The 21,659-nt window shown below is 46.8% G+C and overlaps 3 protein-coding genes across 5 annotated transcripts; 2 read left to right on the top strand and 1 right to left on the bottom strand.

The window, feature by feature from the left end:
* Positions 1–1,038: 1,038 nt before the first annotated feature.
* Positions 1,039–4,066, top strand: LOC132206773 (gastrula zinc finger protein XlCGF8.2DB-like). The gene is made up of 2 exons (XM_059641734.1): positions 1,039–1,067; positions 3,679–4,066. Exons 1-2 carry the CDS (start codon positions 1,039–1,041, stop codon positions 4,064–4,066), a joined length of 417 nt encoding a protein of 138 aa, XP_059497717.1.
* A 6,740-nt stretch (positions 4,067–10,806) lies between these two features.
* Positions 10,807–15,207, bottom strand: LOC125448905 (zinc finger protein ZFP2-like). 2 transcript variants are annotated; one of them, XM_059641786.1, is made up of 2 exons: positions 15,113–15,207; positions 10,807–13,976 (listed from the first exon to the last, which is right to left on the bottom strand). In XM_059641786.1, the coding sequence occupies exon 2, from the start codon at positions 13,623–13,625 to the stop codon at positions 12,867–12,869; it is 759 nt and encodes a 252-aa protein (XP_059497769.1). In that variant the 5' UTR covers positions 13,626–13,976; positions 15,113–15,207; the 3' UTR covers positions 10,807–12,866. The 2 variants fall into 2 exon arrangements, with proteins under 2 accessions (XP_059497769.1, XP_048380412.2); XM_048524455.2 differs by having other exon boundaries at positions 15,099–15,206.
* Positions 14,959–19,666, top strand: LOC125449004 (zinc finger protein 239-like). Of its 2 annotated transcripts, none has more exons than XM_048524553.2 (2): positions 14,959–15,028; positions 17,272–19,666. In XM_048524553.2, exon 2 carries the CDS (start codon positions 17,559–17,561, stop codon positions 18,528–18,530), a length of 972 nt encoding a protein of 323 aa, XP_048380510.1. In that variant the 5' UTR covers positions 14,959–15,028; positions 17,272–17,558; the 3' UTR covers positions 18,531–19,666. The 2 variants fall into 2 exon arrangements, with proteins under 2 accessions (XP_048380510.1, XP_048380511.1); XM_048524554.2 differs by having other exon boundaries at positions 14,977–15,082.
* The last annotated feature ends 1,993 nt before the right edge of the window (positions 19,667–21,659 follow it).

The following is a 21,659-nucleotide window of genomic DNA, read 5'->3' as shown; positions in this document are numbered from 1 at the left end:
AGACTCCACACAGAAGTCACCCGAGGGTGGAATCCAACCCGGTTCCCTGGTGCCGCGAGGGCAACATCACTGGCCACTGAGCCACAATTTTATTGCAGACCTCTGGACCAGGTGGGACTTAAAGCCAGGCCCCCGCCCGCGTCCCAGAGTACGAACACTACCAATGCACCGCAAAAGCCTACCTGCAGGTTTCAACATAAACAGCCTCCAGCTTGGGTTGGTGAATCCTCCCTGCCCACCTTCCAGGGTTACCTTCCTGATCAGAGCCTTATTGACACCCGACACCCCTATCAAAGGGTCACTTCTGATTTATTATCGTCCTCCACCCTCCCTCCTCGAGTTGCACGGTTGGAGTCGACTCACCCCCGTCTCCATCCCAGCCCCTCTGACCCCAGTAGCCGGCACTCCCTCGTCCTGTGGCTGCACTCAAGTTTCCGGATGCGGTGGCGCGCACGCTCAGTCAGACCTCTTTGGGAGGAGACCCGGGATTGTTGCGCTTGCGTGGCGCGCCCCTGGCGCTGGAGATAGGTCGTATTCACAGGCGCGGGACATGCTGGGTAACCTGTCCCTCCATGCGTTACGTGTTACGTGCAAGAATCCCTAGCGGGGAGGGGAGCAAGAGATTGCTGAGTCCTTTCACCAGGTCTGAGGCTGCCAATCAGCACAGCCCGCGCGAAACCCGCAAAAAATAATTTGTCTCCTGGAAAACATTTTCTTTCGTCCACTGAATTGTTCAACAGTTGTCAGTGTTTTGATTCAAAAACAGAAACTGTCAGAAAAACGCAGAAAGTCTGGCAACATCTGTGGGGAAAAAGCAGAGTTAACGTTTCAAATCGAGTGACCCTTCTTCAGAATGTCATCCACAGAACTTCTGAATTTCTCCAGCAATTTCTATTTTTCTTTCATATCTTCAGCATTCACAGTTCTTTGTTTTATTTCGGCATTTTGGTTTCCTGGAGATGCTTTCAGACACTCGGATACCAACGTGGATAAATTGTTTAAAATGTTATACATTGTCATGGTCACAGAATTAACCACATGGACAAACACAAGGTGGAGAACCACAGGTCTGTAACATGATGAGATTTTCGTGAAGTTATTGCAATCACTCCTTCCAACTGATCCGTCCATCAATTTACAGCCCCTGAGCTTTACTTCTTATGAAGACTTCTGCCAACATTAATTTTAAATAAAATGTGTATTTATCACTAACAAAAAGTACTTCACAAAATTCTAGGAATGGCAATGATAAAAGCTCTTTAAAAAACCATTAACAAACCTCTCTGACTAATAGGCCAAAATCCCCCTTTTACCCAAGGAAGCACTTAAACTGACAGACAAGACAAAATCTTGGTAGAAGAGGTTGGATATTAGGTTAAAGATAGAACAAGAGAAAGGTGGTGAGCTACGTGGCTGGATTCAGACCATTTGAATCTCAGGCGAGCAGTTCTGAACTCTGGATGTGCTAAACCACTCTCAGCAGCTAGACGACAGTGCGGTGAGAAAAACGCTGAAAACTTTGACAGAGTTACTGAGTTGAGTTGGTTCCTTCTTCTGGGAAGACTCCTCGTGGTACCCTACCCACTGGACAAACTCAATACAGCTCATCATTGAAAACTCGACCTTTACTGCTCCAGTCATAGTTGTCTGTTTCTGCATCAAGCAGTTTTCCCGTAGCTCCTTACCAGTCAGGCACTCACAGTACATGCCCACTCCAGGAACAAGCCTTCTCAGGCTTCAGAAATAATGGATAAGGTAAGAACAATGTTTCCCTGTTACTGCAAGCCGATGGCCATTAAAGACACAGACACTGACTTCCCCATCAATGAAACAAAGAACTGCAGATGCCGGAAATCAGAAACGCAAGCAGAGATTGCTGGAGAAACTCAGCAGCAGGTCTGGCAGCATTTGTGGACAGAAAGCAGAGTTAATATTTCGAGTTCAGTAATGATTCTTCAAAACTTAACTTCCCTGTCATTTGTTTCTAACACTTAGATGTCACTGTATGGTTTGCTAATAGACACAACCCTTTGTTAGCCGCTAATAGTCTCCATTAGCAGCTATTCATTCTCCTAGGCTGACTGTTATCCACACCTTTGTCTGGCCAAATGTTTTGCCATCTCTCTATCTCCACCTATCCATAAGATCATAAGACCATAAGACATAGGAGTGGAAGTAAGGCCATTCGGCCCATCGAGTCCACTCTGCCATTTAAATCATGGCTGATGGGCATTTCAACTCCACTTCCCTGCACTCTCCCCGTAGCCCTTGATTCCTTGTGAGATCAAGAATTTGTCGATCTCTGCCTTGAAGGCATCCAACGTCCTGGCCTCCACTGCACTCTGCGGCAATGAATTCCACAGGCCCACCACTCTCTGGCTGAAGAAATGTCTCCTCATTTCCGTTTTAAATTTACCCCCTCTAATTCTAAGGCTGTGCCCACGGGTCCTAGTCTCCCCACCTAACGGAAACAACTTCCCAGCGCCCATCCTTTCTAAGCCATACATTATCTTGTCATTTCTATTAGATCTCCCCTCAGCCTTCTAAACTCTAATGAATACAATCCCAGGATCCTTAGCCATTCATCATACATTAAACCTACCATCCCAGGGATCATCCGTGTGAATCTCCGCTGGACACGCTCCAGGGCCAGTATGTCCTTCCTGAGGTGTGGGGCCCAAAATTGGACACAGTATTCTAAATTTGTTTACTCCTTACCCCCCATTCTCCATCCTATCTTCTGCATAAAAAGCAACGTTTTCCTAGCTACCATCAATTCTGAGGAAGGGTCATAGTTGCTACAAGACTGCTGAGTTGTGCCAGCACTTTCTGTGACTTAGCGGCACAATCTTTTGCCTTTCTGCCCTTTCAGTAGTTCGGGTAACATCCTTCCTCTTTAGTGGCAAGTGAAATTTTGATGCACCAGCCTTTAAATTTCTCATCTTTGTGATTCAAATCCCTCCTCAACTTTGCTCTTCCCCCTTTTCTGTAATCACTGCCAGTCCTAGAAAGTATGAGCTACACAAATCTGTCGAATATAGCCCTATTTTCCACACTCCTAGTGACTTCATTCCTCATTCCATTATCTTGGCCTGAAGACCAGGCTCCAGTCTTTTGGTCATAATGTGTCAATTGAACCTGTGCCTAAAATTTATTGGTTAGGTTATTGAATTTTCTAACAGAACACTTCAACATGTTAAAGGCTTTCCATCTTTGAAATTCAGGAAATTAAGTGATGGCACAAGTGGCAGTAATCCAAATGTAATACCAACAGTAATGTCCATTTCAGGATTAGTAAACATGGCATTCAAGGCCTATGCAATCACCTTGTATACAATTGAGTTCCAAACAGATTCTCTGAGTCTGCACAATTAATACACCAACTGATGTAAAAGTAGAGACTTAAGAGGAAGTTACAGAAAGAGGTTTTGATGAGTATTCCAGAGTCATACAGCACAGAAACAGATCCTTCAGTCCAACCAGTCCATGACGACCATAACCCCCAACTAAACTAGTCCGACCGGCCTGCACTAGGTCCATATCCCTCCAAATATTTCCTATTCATATACTTATCGAAATATCTTTTAAACGTTGTAACTGTACCCTCATCCACCACTTCCTCCAGAAGTTTATTCCACACATGAACATGTAAGAAGTTTGTGCCTCACGGAGCACCAGTGGGCTCACACCGTTCACCTGCCCCGAGTGCGGGAAGGGCTTCACCATATCGTCGCACCTGCTGAAGCACTGGCGGGTCCACACCGGCGAGAGGCCGTTCACCTGCCCCGAGTGCAGCAAAGGCTTCACTCAGTCGGCCAACCTGATGTCGCGCCAGCGCACCCACACGGAGGAGAAGCCGTTCGGCTGCGCCCACTGCGGGAAAGGCTTCGAGTCCGCGTCCGGAATGACTGCGCACTGCTGGGTCCACACCGGGGAGAAACCAATCGCCTGCTCCGTCCGTGGGAAGTGGTTCACCCAGTCGTCCCACTGCCTGATACACCAGCGAATCCACACTCACGAGAAGCCATTCAGCTGCGTCTCCTGCAGGGAGAGCTTCAAACATTGAGGCCCAATCGCCTGCTCCGTCCGTGGGAAGTGGTTCACCCAGTCGTCCCACTGCCTGATACACCAGCGAATCCACACTCACGAGAAGCCATTCAGCTGCGTCTCCTGCAGGGAGAGCTTCAAACATTGAGGCAGCCTCAAAGCAGACCAGTGGGTCCACACCAGGGAGAGGCCATTCACTAAGTGCGGGAAGGGATTCCTTTGGTTATCCAGCCTCTTGTGTCACCGGCAAGTTCATAAATGACTGTGGACTCTGAATTGTGCTGTCAGTTGTAGGGTGTGTTTCAGCTCATATTAAGAGCACTGCAACCAGTCTCCGTTGAAAGTTCTGGGTGGTGTCGCTGAATTTCGGAGCCGTATTGTTCACTTTGCCATCCGTAATCTTCCCTGTTGATTCAAGTGCTCTCAAGAGTTATTCAGTTGCCACAAGCTCGCAAACTTTTAAATCCTGAGCGGATCTTTGGTGCAAAATCTACAATCGATGATGACCAAAACAAAAACTCTCCTGGACCATCCACGTTGATGTGACGGTCAAGGAGGCACAACAACACCTCTTCTTCCTCAGGAGACAAAGCAAATTCGGCACGTCCATAAGGACCCTCACCGATTTTTAATCGATATACCGTAGAAAGCATTCTACCTGGAAGCATCATGGCTTGGTAGGGCAGCTGCTCTGCCCAGGACCATAACAAAATAGAAAGAGTTGTGAACACAGCCCAGTCCGTCGCCGACCTTCCATTCATTGACTCCATCTGCACTTTGTGTTGCCACGGAAAGACAGCCAACATCATCAAAGACCCCTCCCGCCCTGGTTATAATCTCTTCCCCGAGGCAGAAGATACAAAAGCTTAAACACAAGTACCAGCAGGTTCAAGAACAGCTTCTACCTTGCTGTTATTAGACTTCTGAATGGACTTCTCAAATTTCAAACCTAATGTCGATCTGACTCTTTGTGCATCTTCTCTGCAGCTGTAGCATTGTATACATCACCCTGTTCTATCACCCAATGATCTTTGTACGGCATGATCTGCCTGTACTTCACACAAAACTAAATTTTTCATTGTACCTAGATACATGTGACAATAATAAATCACATCGAATGGAAACGTCCGTACCTGAAAGGTGCTATCTCCAGTCAGAAAGATTCCCTGCTGCCATTTCTTACTGAGTCTCAAATTCTCTGCTGTGACACTTCCACTTTGAAATGAAATGATCAAGGAAAACGGAACGGAATCGGTGAAGTGTTTTTCAGGCACATTTAGTCAAAGCTTTGTCAATCAGCAGTGATATCAATGAAGTTTAGAAGTTGCTGAGCTCCGTCATTTCTGAAGCAGCAGGAGCATTTGGTGAAGGTGGAGCCAGGAACAAAGACTGCCAGGATCCGGATCAATACAGACCAAGAAATCCAAGCTGCCTGTGACAACAGAAGGCTGCGTGCTGTGTATGATGGGATTGAGGGTGTTCTTGAACCTACCACTACTGCGATTACCCCGTCCACCCTGCCAGTGAAAGTGGCAGACAGTAGAGTTTTCACTGACCACAGGGGTAAATCTGACTGTCAATGAGACAGCTGTCTCCCAGTTTTTCGAAGTTCTCCTTTGATAGCTCAGCTGGCGGAGCAGAGGACTGTACAGTTCACCAAAGCATCTGTAGGTCACTGGTTCGATTCCGGCTCGAAAGAGATTAATTTTTGTGAGAGGATTCAGTGTGCAGACCATTGCTTTGAGTTGTAATAGAGCGGTCTAAGGCGCTGGATTTAAGTTCCAGTCTCTGGTGAGCCCTGGCTTCGCATGCCACCGTGACCAGACTCGCACGTGATATACTGCAGGCTGTCGCCTTGAAGGGCTGAGCCAAATTGAAACTTGTGCATGTTTATGTCAGGGTGGCACAGTGGTTAGCAATGCTGCCCCACGGCACCACAGACCCGGGTTCGATTCCGGCCTAGGAAGATCCTCCATGCGGAGTTTGCAGGTACTCTCCTGGTGTATGCTTGGATTGCCTCCCGGTGCTCCGGTTTCCTCCCACAGTCCAAATGTACAGGTTAGGGTGGGTTGGCCATGCTAAATTGCCTCATAGTATCCGGGGATGTGTAGGCTTAATGGATTAGCCATGGGAAATGGGATGAGTCAGTGTGGACTTGATGGGCCGAATGGTCTGCTTCCACACTATATGGGCTCTCAGAATGGAGAGAAACAGATGCTAACAACACCCACATTGACTTATAATAGTGCACATGATGATGGCTCCTCTCTGGGATGTAGAACAGGGACACGCAACAGTGAACAATGGGTAATAAGTGCATTTAAAGGTGATGTAAATGGACTCTTATCATTAAAGAAACAACACTTAGAAACTTGTACAAGTGGCAAATGACCCTAATGTAGCAGGATCCCAATTGTTGATGCCAATGGGCTATGGTTATTAACTGAAGTGAGTTGCTTATTTGGTATATTCACATCATGATTAGTGGTGAAACAATTTTCTGCTAATTGAAGGAAGAGGCAACCGATTATAAACACAGTGGGAGCTGTGGAAATAATTAGACCCCATTTATTAAGGTCATAGAATCTCTAGTTAATGCAACAGGACACTGTTTTGTCCGCTAAGATGCTAGTTATTGATGTTTAAGGCACCAGATTATTAGTTTCTTAATTATTCATGTGATAGTCTCTTAAATATTAAAGTGATAGGACTCTGATTATGTACATGACAGGAAGCTCATTATTAATGTGATTGGTCTCTGAGCATTGGTGTGACAGATTCCTCCTTAGTGATGACACAATAGAGTTAGCCAGGATTAACCCAAGAATCCACAGAGAGGTGAGACAGTGGCTTTTGAAAGAAGTTTCAGGTTATGCACTTTGGCAAGAAGAGGAGTTGAATATTATTTAAATAGAGGGTGGAGAAAGCTGCAACACAGAGGGTTTTGCAAGTCCTCGCACAAGAATCACAAACTGCAAGAATCGATGTTCAGTGGGTATCCGGGAAGATAAATGAAACGGAGTAATAAAATAGGGAAGTCTGTGAACAGTTTTGGTCTGCCTTATCAGAGGAAAGATGTATTGGGATTGGCAAGGTTGTGTAGCTTGGGCCTGTACTCATTGCAGTTTAGGAGAATGAGAGGTGAACTTACTGAAACATAGGGTTAAGGGATTTGACAGGAGACTCGCAAAAGGCTTCTTTCCCCTTGTGGGAGAGTCTAGGTCAAAGGGCATCATCTCAGCGAGGGGTTGACCATTTTAGACAAAGATGAGGACAAATATCTTCCCTGAGGGGAGTGAATCTGTGGAATTCTTCACCGCAGAGGGCAGTCATGGCTGGGTCCTTAAGTATATTCATGGCTGAGAGAGATTTTTAATCAGGAAGGGAATCAAGGGTTATGGGGAAAAGGCAGGAAAGGGGAGTTGAAAATGACCAGACCTGCCACATTCTCATTGAATAGTAGTGCAGACTGGATGGGATGAATGGCCTACTTCTGCTCCTACATTTTATGATCTTGTAATTATTAATATAACTGTATAGTGTTTATGAATACACTGATTCTTACCATTAAAGAAAATGACTCTACAAAAAGATACAAATGCTGTCATTTTTACAGCAGCAGCCAGACAATGCTTAGGCTGTGCCCATCGACAGAAAATTGCAAGGACTTAAAGAGTTCTCGCAGCCATCAGGTATCAGTCTGAGCTCCACAGCAAGCATTGCTGACTGGGAGCTCACTAAGCCAAACCTCTGCCTCACACACCCTCATATGGGGAGCTGCGACAGTTCCTGTGATTATAAGATGTGAACAGGTACTTAAAAGCTCTTATCACTGTACCTGTTACATCCTGTCTGTCCTTTTGAACATGTTGGTGCGTTTGGAGGCTGGATGGCCATGTGATTCCCTTATCCCACACAGAGAACGTGTATGGTTTCTCCCAGCTGACTATGTGGGGTTGACTTTCTGGCTCAGACGGTGAAATGAATCTCTTCCTACACTTAGCTCATACAGTCATCAAGCACAGAAACAGACCCTTCGGTCCAGCCAGTCCAGATGCAGGAAGAATTACTGGGTTTATCCTGAGTTATTTGTGACCCAGTTAGGCTCAGGGTATTTCCAATCCGCAAACATCAAAGGGACGCTCAGTTTGCTAATCATACTGTCCTCACAATATAAAAGGGTTTACTTTTAGACACAAGTACTTACAGAGTCATACAGCACAGAAACAGGTCCTTTGGTCTAACCAGTCCACACCAACCATAATCCCAAACTAAGCCAGTCCCACCTGCCTGCTCTTGGACCATATCCCTCCAAACCTTTCCTAATCATGTACTTATCTAAATGTCTCTTAAACAGTGTAACTGTGTCCACGTACACCACTTCCTCAGGAAATTGATTCCACTCTGTGTTAAAAAACTTGCCCCTTGTCTTTTTTAAATCTCTCTTCTCTCACCTTAAAAATAAGGTCCTTAGTCTTGAAATCCCTCATCCTAGGGAAAGGACACCTATCATTCACCCTACCTAAACCTTTCATGATTTTATAAGCCTCTCTAAGGTCAACTCTCAACTTCCCACGCTCCAGTGAGAAAATTCTCAGCCTAGCCAGCCTCTCCTTATAACGTAAACCCTCCATTCCCGGCAACATCCTGGTAAATCCCTTCTAAACTCTTTCCAGCTCAATTACATCCTTCCCACAATAGGGTGACCAGAACTGCACACACTACTCCAAAAGACGTCCACGGTTTCTTCTCCTCAGTGGCCAGGAGACCCAAGGTGATGTGCGAACAGCGAGGGAGTGGAATTCAATGGATTGCTTTCTGACGGGGGCCAGCGCACACTTGATGGACCAAACAGCCTCTGTTTGTGACACACTACAATATTCTATAATATGTAGTTTAATAATTCATCATAAACCTGTATGACAGCCTCAGCGATCATGAGGTGCCCACTCGGAATAATGTGCCGATACTGTCTCTGAAAATATTGCAATCCATCCCTCTCCCTTGCTGCTTCTGCTTTTTTGTGAAAATCTTCCCCTAGTTTGAGAAGAGTCCAAGGAAGATTAGAGAGGGGACAGTGGTTTGTGTAATGGTGGGTTTGGGAAGTTTTTTCCCCTCTCAGAATGGGTGAAGAAAGTTACTGTTAGATCTGAAGAGATGGGCTGGGTGGTTATCAGTGCACACGTACAAACTAACAAGGTACCATTGGTTAATGTCTAATGGTAGCATAAGAATGAGAAGTCCACTATTAGTAGATCTAATGGATTCATAGTGTCATGCAGCACAAAAACGGTTAATACTAATATTTATTATTTTTTAAATAAAGATTTGGCATTAAAATATCAACAAAATGTTTACAGGAGGATGAAAACTGCTGGTATAATCATCCAATAACCATTTGAGCTCCAGATTCTCAATGGTCTAGTAGAATTGCAGCAGTGTTATATTTAGAGTCATGGAGAAGTACAGCAGGGAAACAGACCCTTCAGTCCAACTTGTCCATGTCGACCACTTATCCCAAATTAACTTAGTTCTATTTCCCAGAATTTGGCCCATATCCCTCTAAACCCTTCCTAGTCAAGTACCCATCCAGATGCCTTCTAAATGTTGTAATTGTATCAGCCTCCACCACTTCTCTTGCCAGCTCATTCCATACACACACCACCCTCTGTGTGAAAAAGCTGCCTCTTGGGTCCCTTCTATATCTTTCCCCTCCCACTTTAAACCTCCAGTTTTGGACTCCCCTATCCTAGGGAAAAGACCTTGCTTGTTTATCCTCTCTGTGCCCCTCATGATTTTATAAACCTCTATAAGGTCAGCCATCAGCCCCTGACCCACCGTGGAAACAGCCCCAGCCTATTCCTCTGGCTCAAACCCTCCAGTCTTGGCAACATCCTTGTAAATCTTTTCTGCATCCTTTCAAGTTTAACAACATCTTTCCCATAGCAATTCTGGGCATCATAGCTTGGCAGGAGGTTTTAGAGAGGGAACATAGAAGGTTTACAACATTGTGAGTGATTTTGAGCAGTAAGTAAAGAGAAAGCGTTTCCAGTGCGACATCAATATATATTGAAGGCTGTGGGCTAAGTGCTGGAAAATGGAATAGAATAATTAACTACTTGCTTTTGACTGGTGCAGCCATTACGGACTGAAGGGCCTTTATCTGTATTGTACATCTCCATAACTCTGAATTGGAGGGGGCATGGTCACAAAGTTCAAGGACTTTGCAGAAGAAAGAAAGATTAGAAAGGGGGCACAGTAGTTTGTGTAATGGTTGGGTTGACAGGTTGTTTTATTTCTCTCAGGATGGATGAAGACAGTGAATTTGAAGATGGAGAGAGAAAAAAAAAATGTCAAACAACGTCCGTGAACATGGGGAGGTCATCAGTTTTGGAGGAGTAAGGCTGAGAAGACCTAGAAACAGGCCTCACGGACAAGGTGAGCTCTGACAGGTTACAACAGGAACAGAAACCAGAGGAGGTTACGAGAGGAGGTTTTAAAAAAAGAACTTTGGGGGCAGAGTGCCCTCCTGATTCATGGTAAGGGAGGGGCATGGTAGAGGCAACTGATCAGATGGTCTCACATAGTCTTTATGAAAAATTCCATGAGCTCCTCACAATTGTTCCATGTGCTATGGGCCAGACAAAACCCCCTCAAAATACATTAAGAATATAGCCTGGACCCGAACTTTTTTGTATTTTAGAGGTAAGTGCCAGGCATTACATTCTGGATGCAATTGGATTGCTCAAACTACCAGGCTTGAAGCAAAAAACACTTTATTCATACACTGTAGTTAAAATACAACAAAAGAAAGAAGAATTTGGGATAACCCAAAACTATTGGAAAATGTAACAGAATAATGGATTATTTCACCACTAAACAGCAACTGTTCCAATAACAATTTAAACATAAAATGCAATTTAAGCCATTTTCCCAGCGATATCCTTTGCTGATACTCAGCCCCAGTGAAGTAGCATCCTACCTATTTTGAAATGTCGCACTTACTGCTCATCCTTAATTGCCCTTGAGAACGTGGTGGTGAGCTATATTCATGAACATCATCTGTCCTTGTTGGCGTCGGATCACCCACAATACTGTTAGGAAGGGAGTTCTGGTATATGGCCGATACCAGCTGAGCAATAACCAAAATTTGGCAGGTGATCCTGACCCATGGATGCATCTGTCTGTGTGATCTCCAGTTATAGTCATACGGCAAGGAAACAGACCCTTCCATCCATTCTGACCATAATCCCTGACTAAACTAGTCCCACCTGCCTGCACTGCGCCCATAGCTCTCCAAACATTTCTTATTCATGTACTTATCAAAATGTCTTTTAAATGTTGTAACTGTACCTGTAACACCGCTTCCTGAGAAAGTTCAATCCACACACAGATCACACTCTGTTAAAAAGTGCCCTTCATGTCTTTTTCAAAATTTTTCTCCTCTCACCTTAAAAATATGTCCCTTGAAATCCCCCACCCTCAGGATAAGGCTCTTGTGATACACACCTATACTCCAGTGAAAAATGTCCCAGCCTATCCAGCCTCTCCCTGTAACTCAAACCCTCCATACCTAGCAACATTGTGGTAAAACTCTTCTGAACCCTCTCCAGCTTAATAATATCCTTCCTGTAACAGGGAGACCAGGGCTGGACACAGTGTCCTGAAGAGGCCTCACCAATATCCTCAATTTAAAGGTGTGTGCAGTGAAGGTAAACATGTCAAATGCCTTCTTAACCACCTTAACTATACGTGACACAAACGTTAAAGAATTATGTACCCGAATGCCTGGGTCTCTCTGTTCCACAACATGACCCAGTTTGTCCCCACCAACTGATGGTATCTATTTGCTCTCACTTGCTGCTGTAATACTGTAAGGCAGCAGTTACTTGTGTTCATCTTGAATATCTATACAGAGTTCACGCAGCAGTGGCATTATACAGGAGAAGTGACCCATTCATTATGTCATGTTATATGCTTTCACCTGAATAAAACTGTTTCTTGACATCAACTTGGCCCCTCTGACACAAAGGCAGGGCTGAAAGGCGTCTACACTGCATCTACCTAAACTCGTATCTGCTAGTGGCTCCCATGCAGTCTGACCTATTTGCACTTTTTTATTGGCTTTTTCTCCTCACCTGGCCAGCTCGGTTCCACTTCCTTATCTGATGCCTCCCTCCTGAGTCACAGAATCACTACATTGTGGAAACAGGCCATTCGGCCCAACAAGTCCACACCGACTCTCTGAATAGCATCACACCCAGTCTCAACCCCCTGCCCATTCCTGTGGCTAATCCACTTAACCTACATGTCCCTGGACCCTACGGGCAATTTAGCACGGCCAATCCACTCAGTCTGCACATCTTTGGACTGTGGGAGGAAACAGGAGCACCTGGCGGAAACCCACGCAGACACGGGTAGAACGTGCAAACTCTACACAGACAGTCATCCTAGGCTGAAATCAAACCCAGGTGCTTGGCACTGTGAGACAGCAGTGCTAACCACTGAGCCATTGTGTCACCCAAGTTCTTCAGCTCCTTGGATCTTGGCTCTCTGCCCTGACTACAGCTGGTGAATTAAAACGTGTTCAGACAGATTCAGCACCCTCCCAGGAATGTGACTTGCTCATTTCCATGTTCCATTAATGTGATATTACAGCAATGTCAGTTTCTCTCCTCAAATACACAGCATATAAGTTGCAAATGGTTGTTATACATAATACACAGCAAACTATTAAATTCCAGTCCAGCTATAGGGGTTATTAACTTTAGTAGGAACAGAGCCCATAGACCAGTCTTGAATGTCATTAATAGGAGCAATTACTCATGAACTTGCTGGTGTCTCAGCAGATGGGAGGACTGAGTGAACCCCTTCCCACACTTAGAGCAGATAAACGGTCTCTCCCCAGTGTGACTTCGTCGGTGCCTTAGCAGCTCAAACGACTGAATGAATCCCTTCCCGCATTCCAAACAGACAAACGGCCTCTCGGCTGTGTGAACTCGCTGGTGTCGCAGCAGTTGGAACAACTGAGTGAACCCCTTCCCACACTCTGGGCAGATGAACGGGTTCTCCACTGTGTGGATTTGTTGGTGCCTGTGCAGAGTACAGGACCGGGTGAACCTTTTCCCACACTTCATGCAAGAAAACGGCCGCTCCTCAGTGTGAACACGCTGGTGTCTCAGCAGGCTGGATGACCGAGTGAACCCCCTCCCACAGACAGAACAGGAGAATGGCCTCTGACTTGAGTGGACATACTGGTGTCTCAGTAGATCCCTTGTGCTTTTGAAGCTCTTCTCACAGCCAGAACATTTATAAAGCCTCGTATCAGTGTGAACTAGTTGATGTGAAGTGAGGTTACTTAAACAAGTGAATCCCTTCCCACAACCTGTGCAGGTGAATGGCTTCTCGCCAGTGTGAACTCGCAGGTGTTCAGTGAGTTGAGACAGACGTGAGAATCCCTTCCCACACTCAAAGCAGGTGAATGGTTTTTCTCCAGTGTGACTGCGCCGATGAATTTCCAGCTCAGATGGTGTTCTGAATCCCTTACCACAGTCCCCACATTTCCATGGTTTCTCCATGACATGGGTACCCTTCTGTCTCTCGATGCTACGTGATCAGTTGATTCCTCGTCCAAAAAACCATGATACGTCTCTTCGCAATGGCGTGATATATGTTTCAGACTGGGTAAATGGTTAAAGCTATTTCTGTAATCAGTGCACTGAAACACTTTCACTTGAGCATGCAACTCTTGTCACTTTTCCAGTCATACTGATGTTTGAAACACTCCCACAGAGAAGTCAAATAATTCTCCTTCCATGTTCAAAAGCCAACGATATTCAGGTCCTGATGGATTGAATGATTCTACAAGATCTTGGCTTGATGTTTGGTTCGTGTTTAGTATTTTGTGATAAAATTTAGAAATGTCATCACTGTGAATAGATGATAGAAATTCAGAATGGAGAATTCAAATTACTATTAAATATTTTTTTCCTCTAGCCCCACTAAAGCTGTAAATTTCCAGCTCACTATGGCCTAGTGGTATCATCATGAGACTACTGATCTAGAGAACCAAATAATGTCTGGTTTGAATCAGGCATGGCAGATGTTGGGAACATGAATTTAATAATAAAGAAAAACCTGTGACTAAGTTGAATGCTGACCATGAAACTGCTGTAAATTGTCAGAAAAAAATGTAGTTCACTTAATATCCTTTAGGGAAGGACATTGCTGTCCTGACCTGGTATAGGCTGTATTGAGTCAAGACCCACAACAGTAATAGCTGACTCACAGAGTCATACAGCATGGAAACAGACTCTTCAGTTCAACCAGTCCACGCTGAACATAAACTCATCCCACCTGCCTGCTCCTGGCCCATATTCCTCTAAACCTTTTCTACTCATGTACTTATCCATATGTCTTCAAACGTTGTAACTTTGCCCACATCCACCACTTCCACAGGAAGTTCATTCCACACACAAACCACCCTCTGTGTAAAAAAATTGCCTCTCATGATTTCTTTCTAAATCTCTCTCCTCTCACCTGAAATATGCACTCCCTGGTCTTGAAATTCTCCATCCTAACTATTAGGCATTCACAATATGTGCTGGACTGGTCAGTGAAAACTTCATCCCATAAATAATGTAATAAAGTAAAAAGCACTCACTCTTTTGGTCCAGCACTGTTTATTAGCTAAACCAACTCCAGACACTCTTGGCCTTTACACCGCCGCTATTTCAATATAATTTGGTTACTGATTTTATTGAGCGCCAAGCTCGTCTTGCAAGCCAAATCATATTTTCATTTTTAAGTCACCCGCGAGCAATGGCACTGTCTTTACCCACCATGCCCCGGGGCCGTGAATGTCCCCTATCTAGGTCACAGAAGAGCGGTGAGCAGGCGCAGTACCACCCAGTGGCTTGAGCATGCGCACTGACAGTGAACAAAACGGGCACAGACGCTGCTTTTTTCTCATCTGCAGGGGGTGAGGATGCGGGACCGCGGAGCGAGCGATTGGGCCGGAGCGCAGACCGGAATGGTTTTTAAACACTTACTAAACTCTTCGAACCTCGATTGACGATCTGCGAGTCCCGCGTTAGTGACTCCGGAGCCTTTTCCCGGGATCACCTCCTGCCGGACGGCCGCCATCTTGGATCCGCGGGGTGCAATGCGCATGCGTGAAGGCCCGGGTGACGTAATTGGGAGTGGGGATTTTAGCGAGTCTGGTTGCGCCAACAGGTCCTAGCGCCCGAACGCTCAAAAGCAGGCTCAAGCGACATCCTCTCTGATGAAGGGTCTAGGCCCGAAACGTCAGCTTTTGTGCTCCTGAGATGCTGCTTGGCCTGCTGTGTTCATCCAGCCTCACATTTTATTATCTTGGAATTCTCCAGCATCTGCAGTTCCCATTATCTCAGGCGACAGTTTGTGTTTGCCAGATAACAAAGTTTGTAGCTGGATGAACTTCCTAGAGGATTCATGGGGCATCTGTATAATATATTAATCGCGATAGATGGTATTCCTCCTGAGGCTGCTCCTCCACTTTTGTGTACAATATCACGGGGCTACTCTGTCATTCGAGAGAGAAAGGGAGCAATTACAATGTTTAAAAGACATTTGGATCAGTATATGAATTGGAAACGATTGTACAGATATTGACCAGGAGTAGGCAGATGGGACTTGTTTAATTTGGGAGTATGTTGGCATGGACTGGGCAACCTGTGACAACTGATGGGTCACCATACCTCGGGTGAGGGGACAGTCCCACATGGTGTCCTTAGCCAGTGCTGGGAAAGTTACACCATTGTCCGCTGCTCCTAATCTTTGGCTGTTTGATTTGGGCATGGAAGAAGGCTGTGTGGGTGGAGGATCCTCTTTTAGCTGTCACTAAAACACTAATTTCTAGGACATGGATGAGCAAGGGAATATCAGGGTGGGTGTTGGGAATGTGGCCTGGGGTGGGTCACTGTGGCTGAACACAATAAATGGGATTTGATTGAGCCCTTAATTCCAGATCCCACACTGACCCTCCATATGAGGCTCCCAAACTCTCTTCAGTTGTCTTGCTGAAGCCTGGGTGTCCCTGGCAAAGGAAATGCAATATCTGCTTGTTATTCTGTAGCCCCATTGTGGAATGTATTGTACACACTTGACCTCCTTACTTGAGAAAGGATGTCCTCATGCTGGAGCAAGTTCACAAGGTTGATTCCATAGTTTAGAGGTTTGGCTAATGAGGAAGGATCGAGTAGACTGGGACTCTACTCATTGGATTTCAGAAGAGTTTGGCCGTGGTAGATTCTTATAGAAACATATAAAATTATGAACGGAATTAATAAGATAGAAGCAGGGAGACTAGTTCTAGATTCAACCACCATTGGAAACAGTGGGCATAGCCTCAAAATAGGGGGGAGCAGATTTAGGACTGAGCTGAGGAGGAACGTCTTCACCCAAAGGGTTGTGGATCTGTGGAATTCCCTGCCCAGTGACACAGTTGAGGCTACCTTGTTGAATGTTTTTAAGGCAAAGATAGACAAATTTTTGAACAGTAAAGGAATTAAGCATCACGGTGAGTGGGGCGGGGGGGGAAGTGGAGCTGAGTCCACAACAAAGATCAGCCACGATCTTATTGAATAGGCTCAAGGGACCAGAAAGCCTACTCCTGCTCCTATTTCTTATGTCCTTATGTAACCATGTCCTCATTTAATTGGGAAGGTTCCTTTTGCTTTTCTTAGACCTATGTTTAAGCTTCCATGAATTTGACTGGTTCATGCGTTTGGGAAATGAGAGAAGAAAAATATGTTCTGCAGAAACTGGGATTATTGGCACAGTGCCTCATTGGTTAGCACAGCTCCCTCATGGCACCAGGAACCCAGGTTCGATTCCTACCTCGGGCAACTGTAAATGCGAAGTTTGCACATTTTGCCTGCGTCTGCATACATTTGCTCCGGGTACTCCGGCTCCCTCCCACGGTCCAAGAATGCATAAGTTAGGCTAGAATGGCCATGCTAAAATGCTCACAGTGTCCAGGGATGTGCAGGCTCGGTGAGTTAGCTGTGGGAAATGCAGGGTTACATAGGTGGGGTGGGTCTGGGCGGGATGTTGTTTGGAGGGTCCATGTGAACTTAATGGGCTAAATGGGCTGCATCCACACTGTAGGGATTCTGTGATTATCCATCCTGGATTTCTAACCTGTGCTGACAGTGACATTGACACTATGATCTCCTCTTGCAGGTTTGGAAGGTGCTGACTTTAAATGGTAAACTGAAACAAAACCAGATTAAGATCCAACAGAGTCAGAGCCTGAATCTTATCAACCTGTCGATGTGGATGGAGAAACATTTGTCTGCGGGAAAATATTTTGAATACGGGCGTAACAGGCTAGACACAGCCACTCGCACCAGAGTGAGGGCGTTCCACTGCAGTGAAAAACTGTTGCACCGTTCACAGTGGGGAGGAACTGTACCTGCGATCTGTGCGTGGACAAGATTTCAACTGCTGAGCCCCAGCTGGAGAGAACCATGGAAAAGCCGTGGAAATGTGGGGACTGTGGGAAAGGGTTCAATTACCCATCCCTGCTGGAAATACACCGGCGCAGTCACACCGGGGAAAGGCCTTTCACCTGCTCCTTGTGCGGGAAGGGGTTCACTCAGTCGTCCCACTTGCTGACCCATCAGCGGGTTCACGCCGAAGAGAGGCTCCTGGACGGCCCGGACTGTGACAACAGCCTCAAAGGCTCCGACGACCTGCTGAGGCACCAGGCCCCTCAGGCCGAGAGTCAGTTCTGTTGCTCCCACTGCGGGAAGGTGTTCAAGCGGTCGCAGAACCTCGTCGAACACGAGCGCACGCACACCGGGGAGAGGCCGTTCGTCTGCTCAGTGTGCGGGAAGGGATTCACGCGCTCCTCCCACCTCGCCACCCACCGGCTCGTGCACACGGACAAGAGACCTTTCAAGTGCTCCGAGTGCGAGAAGAGTTACAAGACCACGAGCGACCTGCTGATCCACCAGCGCGTTCACAACGAGGAGAGGCCCTTCCGATGCTCCGTGTGTGGGAAGGGATTCACTCTGTTGTCCAGCCTGCAGAAACACCAGCGCTCTCACACCGGGGAGAGGCCATTCACCTGCCCCTTGTGTGGCAAGTCCTTCATTTATCTGACCAGCCTCACTTCCCACCAGCTGGTCCACTCGGATAAGAGGCCCTTTCAGTGCTCCGAGTGCGAGAAGAGCTTCAAAACCACGAGCGACCTGCTGCGGCACCAGCGGGTTCACACCGGGGAGAAGCCGTTTGCCTGCCCCGACTGCGGCAAGAGGTTCACCCGCTCGTCCCACCTCCTGACCCACCAGCACATTCACACCGGGGAGAGGCCGTTCACTTGCTCGGTGTGTGGGAAGGGATTCACTCATTCAACCCATCTGCTGAGGCACCAGCAGGTTCACAAGAAGGAGCTGGACACCATTGTCATCGCTGCTGCTAAACACATCCAGAACTGAAACTACGCTCGTTCTGACAACTGGGGTCCGATTCCGCTGACGTTTATAGGCCTGGAATTGATGTCTGTCAAGTGAGCCAGCACTTTGTCAGGGACAAGGGGGAGGTATTTGCGTCTGTCTTCCAACTGGAAGTGGATGATCGTCTCGCTCTGTGCCTGTGCACCCCTCATTATTGCTGGTGACGGCCTTCAGCCAATTCGATTCACTCGCACGTGGCACGAAGAAACAGCCGAAGACGTAGGATCCTGCAGAGACTCTGTGAAGTGAAGACAGACTGGCCGTCGCACTGAAGACTTGCGCTGCAGAAGTGACTGCATCCCCTACCCCCAGCCAAACTGTTCTGCTGCAGCTACAATATTGGCATCTGACTGACAATGTGGAAAATAGCTCAGGTATGTCCTGAGCGTCAAACAGATTCTGTCTGACTTAATTATTGCCTCAACAGTGTGCGCTCAGCCGTCAGCAACGCGCTGGAAGGTCTCATCAATAGGAGTAATGTGCTCATTTGGGTTTCCACCAGAGCCTGTCAGCTCTTGACATCATTATGGTCTCTGACCAAACATGGACTAAAGGACCAAACTCCAGAGGTGTGCTGAGTGAAAGTCTCATCTGACTCAACTGAGGCCTCAAGGATGCTCAGCAAAACTAGAGTGAATGGGAATCCAGGGTTGGAGGGGGAAGACTCCAGTGGTTGGCGTCATACTTAGCACATATGAAGATGGTCATGGTTGTTGGAGGTCAGTCATCTCAGCTCCAGGACATCTCTGCAAGAGTTCCCCGGGGTGGTGTCCTAGGCCCAGCCATCTTCAGCCGCTTCATCAATGACCTTCCCTCCATCATGAGGTCAGAAGTGGGGATGCTCGCCGATGATTGCACAATGTTCAGCACCGTTGGCGACTCCTCGGTTGTGTTCATACGCAGCAAGATCTGTGGGAAACAGCATTCTCAGCCAGGCAATGGCCATCCCCTACAATTGACATTCTAGCCGTGGCCCCGTGACATTCAATGGCGTTACCATCACTGAATTTCCCCACCCACTGTCAACATCCTGGGGGTTACCATTGACCAGAAACTGAACTGAACCAGCCAATGTAAACACATTGGCTACAAGAGCTGGCCAGAGTCTGGGAATCTTAGAGGGTCACTCTCCTCCTGACTCACTACCCCCCCCCCCCCCCCCCCCCCCCCTCCAAGACCCCTGTCCCACCATCTACAAGGCACAAGTCAGGAGGGTGATGGGATACTCCCCACTTGCCCTGGATGGGTGTGGCTCCAACAGCACTCGAGAAGGTCGACGTCGTCCAGGGACAAAGCAGCCCACTTGCCTAGTAACCTAACTACGTTCACCACTGCCATGCAACGGTAGCAGCATGTGCCATCTACATTACGCACTGTGTAACTCTCTAAGGCCCATTCGGTCTCACCTTCCAACTTTTAAACGAGAAGGACGGAGCCAAGAAATACTTGGGAACGCCATTCCCTGCAAGCTCCCCTCCGAGCGGCCACTCATTCCAAGTTGGAAATATGTCAGCCGTTCCTTCACTGTCACTGGGTCCAAGTCCTGAATTCCCGGCCCACAGGCATTGTGGGTCTGTCTACCTACAGTGCTTCATGAAGGCAGCTCGCTTGTGCCTTCTTAAGGGAAATCGACGCTAACCGCGCCAGATTCCAGGAACTAACTTTTGAAAGGCACCCAGTACTATAAAGGCATCAACTGTTGCTTGAAATTGGTATTTTCCACCTACTGAGAGAAGACAACCAATGTACATGACAGGTAGACCTGCGCTGTAAGCAGAGTGACAAGAAACTAATGTCATCATTCACCGTGTGGAATGTGGGCAAGGCTTAGTCTCAGACTGAGTCCCCTGAGAGAACAGAAGGTGTAAGCGTGCCTGACTTGAAACCAGTGGAAGAAACTATGGAGGTCCTTACAGCGTCTGGTGCTGGGGAAGACAACCAGCAGTTCAGCTTGGAATGTAACTGGAACAAAAGAATGAAGCTAGAGATGGGAAATAAACCTTCATCGCTGGAAATAACCAGTGCTGAAGAGGTTGAAAGTTGTTTTCAAAGACTACAGCAGACCCATGGATAGTCCCTACAGAAGTAAATCATTTTTATGCTTGATGTGTTTTATAAGAAAATGCTTTGGGAAAAGTAAGGAGTAATACCTGTCTGCACGTGTTGCTCTAAACTGTATTATTTAATAGTGTTTGTTTACTTGTGTACAATAATATTTGTCTTTTGTTTAAAAATGTGCAATCTTGTTCTACTGGTTCCAACAGCAACAAAGTGTTAAGTGTCACAGAATTCCCACAGTGTCGAAGCTGGCCATTTCAGCCCATCAAGTCCGCACCAACTCTCCGAAGAGCATCCCAGCCAGACTCGACGCCCCACGACATTCCTGTAACCCTGCATTTCCCATGGCTAACCCATCTAGCCTGCACGTCCCTGGACAATTTAGCGTGGCCATTCAGCACAGTTTTGGACTGTGGGAGGAGACCCATGCGGACACGGGGAGAACGTGCAAACTCCACGTAGACAGTCACCCGAGGCTGGAATCGAACCTAAGTGCCCCCCCCCCCCCCCCTTGTAGATTGTGCCTTTGCGATTTTCCGTTGGCATTCAGCATGGACTTGTACGGACTTATCAGCCACGAGACTTCACGGGGTCCAGAATCGGTGTTAAGAACCCCCAGGGTACCTCTCCCTGTGTCTGTACCACCATGCCAGTACCTCTGGTGGGCCAGTCCTGTTGACATGACAGTGTGTTTACCCAGGGATGGCGAAGCAGATGTAATTTTCAGGTATGACTGCACGAGTACATTTGGTGCGTCACGAGTGTGGGGGACAGTTGTCCCAGTTTTGCGACATGCTCGCAATATTAACAGGGAGAATGTGTTGACAAGGCGGCATGCGCCGTTGTTGGTACTGGGACCTGGGTTATTGCAGAGTTTGTGTGTGTGTGTGTGTGTGTGTGTGTGTGTGTGTGTGGAGAAGAGGGTTTGATTGTCATCACAACAGAAAGAAACTTCGATTGCAGATTGGAGAGAGGCGATTCAGCAGATTCCTGTGGGGAAACTGGAGTCACATCAAACGGTTACAAGGAATTGCCTCTCTAAAGCGGCATTTC

This window comes from Stegostoma tigrinum, chromosome 43 (genome assembly GCF_030684315.1).
Source record: "Stegostoma tigrinum isolate sSteTig4 chromosome 43, sSteTig4.hap1, whole genome shotgun sequence".
NCBI lineage: Eukaryota > Metazoa > Chordata > Chondrichthyes > Orectolobiformes > Stegostomatidae > Stegostoma > Stegostoma tigrinum.
Note: the sequence above shows the minus strand (reverse complement) of the source record. Positions and strands in the feature narration are given on the sequence as shown.